Consider the following 6,402-nt stretch of genomic DNA (forward strand, 5'->3'; position numbering starts at 1 on the left):
TTTCATCCTCACAACAGCAATGTCTGGACGGAGAGGGCGAGGGGGGGGCCGGGTGAGGGTTCCCTCTGCTGATAGGCTGGTTGCTCCTGATAAGTGAGAGGGAATTGGATAAAGAAAATTGAACTGTGCTGTTGAGCGCAGCGTGGAGAACATGGACGGACGGGCGTGTGTGTGTGTGTGAGTGTGTGAGAGTGTGTGAGTGTGTTGAACTGACTCATCTTGGCTGGCATTTATTTCTCCTCCCGTGTCGACTAAACAATGATAATAAAGCAAAGAGAACCCCGACCGCAACCGCGCTCACTCCCCTCCCCCCTCACATATTTACAGGAAAAAAAAAATTAATACATTCAGTTAATTCACTAAGTAACAAAGCTAATTAATCTGTGTTTTTAGCAGAAATCACATGGTTTCACATCCAGTTTTCAAACAGACCTATCCCTCCGTTCCATTCCTATAATCTTTACCCACACGGTCCGTCATTAAGTTCTTCTATTGATAAACGACTCACACAAAAATCCCCCCACGCACCCCCCTTTTTTTTAAAGACTGTTAAATCCCACTTATTTATAACTATGTACAGAAGCAGCAGTCTAACATCACAAAAACCCACCCACCCGCCAGTCTCATTCGCCCCCACCCCACGCCAACAAAGTCCCCGTCCCACCCGATAGAGAAAAAAAATATCATGACACCCGTCTTGCCGCCCCGTTCCATACACTGCCCACATCTTACCCTGTTCTAAAAGAGCATGCCAAGTTTAACAATGAACACAGAAAATGTCTCTATACAGAAAAAACACCCTTAAAAATGTTTTGTTTTTTTCTTTTTCTTCTTCCTCCCACAATGGTGGACATGGACATAAGACAAGATTTCAGTGGCAACAAATAATCGTCATCTTGCTCCATTTGGGGATTTTTTAAGTGCTGACAGGGATCGGGTTTAGTCATAAGAAAGTCCTGTCACAGGGGGCCTAAGGGGGGGCCATGTTATGAACAGTGGGAGGGCAGTTTTCCAGGACCTCTGAGGCAACAGTTGGCCATGGGGCAGTTTGGGAAGAAGGGTGAGGTGTTTTGGAAAGGAAGGGACTTTAAGGGGAGGGGACAGGGTCGAGATTATTTGTTTTGTTTCTGTATTTTTTTTAGAGTCAGAGGTGGCGGGGACTGGGGTGGCCGTTGTGGTAGAGCTTCTGCTTGATGTGGACCATGTTGCCGCTGGAGTCCTCCAGCTGTCTGAGCTGGGCTCGGCGACGGAGGTCTCGAAGGTTGCAGAACTGAGGCAGCCATGACCAGGACGGAGTATCTGGAGGAAGAAAACAAGGCTGGTTGTCATTAGGTGTTGACGATTAACTGTTGATAGTCATCTTAAATATTTCTGTTGGAACATTATGGAAAGGAAGCTCCTGGGTCAACCTGTAAATGAACCGCAGGTAAAAACAACCCTCTATTAACCACAGGACCTTTCTCCCAAACATGTTTTGGTTACAGAAACATATTTAAAATCATGCACATATTCCATACATACAAGTATTTGCCGTTATAAAAACTAATAGGTTAGATTTACTAAATCAAAAACACAGGATTCAAATAAATCATAATAGCTCTTTTTTTTTAAACTTTCCCTTCTTCAGAAACTCTTGTGTGATTTTGCCAGCATCTGTGACGTCCTTCTGGATGGACTGCAGCTCTGATTAATGGTTCGACGGCTCGTTCTAACCTTCCTGATTACTGCTGCAGCCGTGGTTCAACAGATATTTAGTCGGTTACTGATCCTCCTGTATCCATTTCAACATTTGTGATTTCTCACAGTTAGAATTTTCAGTTTCTCTGACAATTGTTTTTATGATGATGATGATGCAGACATCCATCCATCATCTCTACACCTTAACTTAGGAGGAAGCCGGAGAACCCGGAGAGAACCCACGCTGCACGGGGAGAACATGGAGACTCCACGCACAAAGGTCCCAGGTGTCCTCACCGGGACGCCAACCGGCGACCTTCTAGCTGCGAGGCAACGATGCTAACCACTGAGCCACCATGATGAAGACATGCAGATAAATAACTGTAATATTCTGGTGTTCACAGCTCGCCGGTCGCCGGTTGTCGTCCCGGTGAGGACACCCGGGATCTTTCTGCGTGGAGTCTCCATGTTCTCCCCGTGCAGCGTGGGTTCTCTCCGGGTTCTCCGGCTTCCTCCTACAGTCCAGAAACATGTTGACGTTAATTGGTGATTGTAAATTGTCCGTAGGTGTGAATGTGAGTGTGCTTGGTTGTCTGTCTCTAAGTATAGCCCTGTGATAGACTGGTTACCTGTCCAGGTGAACCTGCCTTCGCCCCTCACCACCCTAGTGAGGATTAAGGTGTAGAGATGATGGATGGCAGTATGGCGTCTGAGGCAATCGTTTTCTTTACACATCCCATGTAAGCACCACCAGATTTCACAGCATTCTGTCACTACAGTCCTGAACAATGTGTACTTTTTAAGTGTACTTTTGGCTTTTTGCCTTCATCCGACAGTTGACAGGAGGTACAGAGGAGGAACATGAGGAGAAAGTAAAGGGGATATCATTCAACAAGGGTCCCAGGACAGAGGAACTGAAGATTACACTCGGCAGGACGTGACTTACGCGAGAATGTCACGGTGACACACGGGCAGAGCGCTCTAGACACACAGAAACTTGAACATACGCCAATATTTCCCAGCAGAACACTTCAGAGGTCAAATGTCTGCATTAAAGAAAATGCCTCTGCATCAGTTACACAATACAGACTATAGTGATGCTGATGGCACAGTATGGATATTTCATTACCATCATGTCACAGCATCGATAGCGACGCCTCCTGAACTCCCCTCCTTTATATTGTTAATCTCACTCGTGTAGTCGTACAGACGCGAGCGAAAACAATCGGCCGCAAGCTTCCAAAGACACCAAAGCCGGTAGCCAGACAACGCACTCATGAGATCAAGACGCACAATAGTGTAAAATCCTTCTTAGCCTGGTTTTTCTGGCTCTAAATCCAGTTAGAGGCTGACAAGACACATCAACAACAAGCAAAACGAAGGGAATGAGTCCAAGCCCCTCGTCGTCGCTCACATTCTCCTGTAATATGTATGAACTGAGAGCCTTCATGTTTCAGCACCAAACTGGATATCGGCTGTGAGCGTGTCCCCCTCTGATATGGTGCACTTTTTTCCATATTCATGCTCGGCTCCAGTGGAGAGATGATAAATCCCATGATGGTTCACGTGCTGCTTCTCTACCCCGAGAAGAGCTTAATGTTGATTTCATGTGGCCAGATTTTAAAATAAACCCCCAAAAGGATTGACTTTAAAAATCATCTATAACATGTGTGATGTTTGAAGATGTAGCAGCCAAACCAAAAAAAAAAAAACTGAAGCAGATGCATTAAGGTTTTTGCAATCAATGGTGTGCAGCATAAAAGTGAGTTATGAGCTCCTCGGAGTGGAAAAGCTGATGTTTAATACGTCTTAGCTTCATCACTGCTGTTAGTTTTAATTCTGGAAAGTAGGGCCGAGTTTTTTACAGTGAGGACGGAGTGACAGACACGAGACTGGAGATCGGAGATTGAAATATTGGACGAGAACAGTAAATGACAGCAATCTCTTCGAGTGCACCGTGGCGTCGTCCTTGATCCTCGGTGCACATGTCACCGTGTCCCGGCATCATTTTCCTGCAGCCACAAAGATTGTACAGGTGAATGCTGAATGACTAATTAGCTGGCACCGTGCTGTACATGCAGAACGCACGGGCTTCACAATGGCAAGGCCGGCCTGCCGTGAAATCGCTGTCTGTCTGGAAACAAAGTGGGATTTCATGAATGTGAGGTGCATAATATGAAGAGGGGGGAATGGCGGAGCAGACATTCGTGCTTGTCAGGTTATAAAGTGGAGCCGGCAAGGCGGAGCGAGGTCCACGGAGACAGCAGAGAGGGAGGAGAAGGAAGGAGGGGAGAGCCCCAGACAGCAAACCCCGTAGCAAATGGCCCTGCTCGAGGATGAGCAAGAGGAGAGGGGGTGGTGGTGGTGGTGATGCTGGTGGCGGGGAGGAGAGGGTGAGGTGTTGGGTGGAGGGGAGGAGGAGGTGAGGAGGAAGAGAGAGAGAGGGAGAGAGGGAGAGAGTTATTTATAGCTGTGAATGGGTATGCTGTCCACAAGGACTGCTCTGAAGGGTATCCAAAGGAAAAGGGGCAACGAAGACAGGTTTCTCTCATTTGAATAAAAGGATGGAGATGGAATGATAATGCAGGGCAGAAAATGGGCGGCAAAGACACAGTTGTTATGCTCTTTAGGAGCAGAGGGAGGCGAGGGGAGGTCGGGGCTGAACGCCGAGTCGTAATTTATTTATTTTTTTCATTTTGAGATAGTTGTTGTATTTTTCTTCACCAGAGACTCTGGTATCAGATATTCACGGCGAATCTGCGATAAGAGAGAGAGAGAGGGAGAAAAAAAAATGTAGTTGCAGCAGAAAGCATTGTAAAGGAAACGGCCAGGAGTAGATTCAATAAGTGAAGAGGGAGGGGAGAGGGAGGAGCCACAGATGGAATTAGGAGGAGAAAAAGCAATTGGAATCAATGTGCATCTCAATGCACAGTGTGTGTGTGTGTGTGTGTGTGTGTGTTTCTCACTTGCCATTCCAGCTGCACTCTCTCATTCTATTTATAGCTCTGGAGGAGAGAGTGTGTGTAGTGGGGGTGGGGATGTGACAGCATCTCCATCCTGCTCCCCCTCACACACACTCACCCATCCCCGCTCCGTCAGCCTCACCTTCACTCCTCATCTCGGGGAGGCTAAACGAGTCTGACCGAGCACCAACGTCACGGCCGACACGCACACCGAGGCGAGGGGCATTCCCTCCCAGCGCAAGGAAAAGAAACCTATACCTCCTCCTCCTCCTCCTCTTCCTCCTCCTCCTCCTCTCTATAAGTGCCGCAAATGAACATGGATGCTCCCCCTCTTCGGGTGTTTTTTATGATGATGTATTTTGTGCTGTTGTGCTAATGTAGTGGAGAAAACAACACTGTCTCGCTGCTGCAGAAGCCTCCACAGCCTGCACGCTTCAAAGCCTGAACAGTGCAACCACTTTGTTTTTTTTATAGCAGCAGCAGCTAAAACACTGAAAAATTTAAATACCACACAACGTCTTCGATCCTAAAAACCCGTATCGGTGCACTTTAGAAGGACCCGTAAGTATCAGCTGTCATTCTGTGATCGTCGCTTGACACTTTCCCAATCCCGCCCGAGGAGCTTTTCCACGGCGTTCCCGGTATCCAGGTCACATATCACCTACTTTATCCTTAAAACTGAAGATCCAGGCCACCTCCACGTCACAGGCCTGCTACAGCACAGCAGAGAGACAACACAGGTTCCTGTTTTTAAAGGCTTTTCCCCCCATATTCAGCATCTCTAAATTTAGCTAAATTGTGCCAAAGGAACGCTAAAAGTTCATTAGAGCTCGTATTTGATCCTGGCAAAGTGGGAAAACCCTGAGAAAGCACCATGACCGTGAGAAACTGAGGCAGTGTAATCCGGGATGCTAATGCCGAGCTCCTCAGTGAGCATCTCCTCAGTGCAGATGAATCCTCTGTGTTGTCAGTGGGTGATGTGTCTCCAGCAGAATGGCGAGCTATGAGGGATTTCATGCTGTCATGTCATGATTTCACCAGTGTGTCTAATAACTGCTTAGCTGTAGCGTCGCTGAAAGCCTTTTATTTCTTTGCTCGCGCCTGTTCGGCTGCACGCACCAAATGGTGTCGGTGAACTATTCACCACATGTTCTGTCTCATTAAATCTGCCGCATTCCTCTTCTTCTGCAAAAGCAACATGCATCCTTCATCTGTCAGGAGGAGCTGGTATAAGGAATGAAAAAGATATTTCGGAGAGAGCGTGCTGATAGAAGACAGGAAATTAAGAGGCAACGATCGCACCCGGCTGGAGTTAAACACACGGTATGTGGGAACGGAGCATTCACTACAGCACAGCAGATGGTGGCGGTGAAGTCACATCTCCATCTCTGTTGTTCTGCCCAGTTTGAACCGATCTCAGTAACTGCTATATGTGGATTCATTTGTGTTTTATGGCATTCAATGGTTCTAAATGGACTGTTTTAAACACAGCTGACCTGCTTCCGTCCACGCCACCTACAGGAAGAAAACTCTCTCTGTGATTGACAGCTAAACAGCTGACCGTGTTGACCACTGAAACATTATTTAGTTGTTTCTAACGAGTGTTTGCTGAGTTTGTCAGACAACTTTGTGGTTATAAAATCTGTGTTTCAGTGGAGCAGAGCAGCAGCTTGGAAATGTGAAGCGACTGTTGGTTAGTAGGACCACGTTTTAGTCACTGATTCATCACTTGTTCTGTTGTGGACAACAGAAAAATATATAA

The 6,402-nt window shown here is 46.9% G+C and overlaps 1 protein-coding gene across 1 annotated transcript in view; it reads right to left on the reverse strand.

Annotated features, from left to right (window-relative positions):
* Positions 1–1,106: 1,106 nt before the first annotated feature.
* tmem240a (transmembrane protein 240a) overlaps positions 1,107–6,402 on the reverse strand; it is a 14,899-nt gene continuing 9,603 nt past the window's right edge. Inside the window, exon 4 of the mRNA XM_008293930.1 lies at positions 1,107–1,299. Coding sequence (XP_008292152.1) covers positions 1,145–1,299 — 155 coding nt within the window. The 3' untranslated portion in view covers positions 1,107–1,144. The remainder of the gene's footprint in view (positions 1,300–6,402) is intronic.

The sequence above is a fragment of the Stegastes partitus genome, unplaced genomic scaffold (assembly GCF_000690725.1).
Source record: "Stegastes partitus isolate 25-593 unplaced genomic scaffold, Stegastes_partitus-1.0.2 Scaffold923, whole genome shotgun sequence".
Taxonomy (NCBI): Eukaryota; Metazoa; Chordata; class Actinopteri; family Pomacentridae; genus Stegastes; species Stegastes partitus.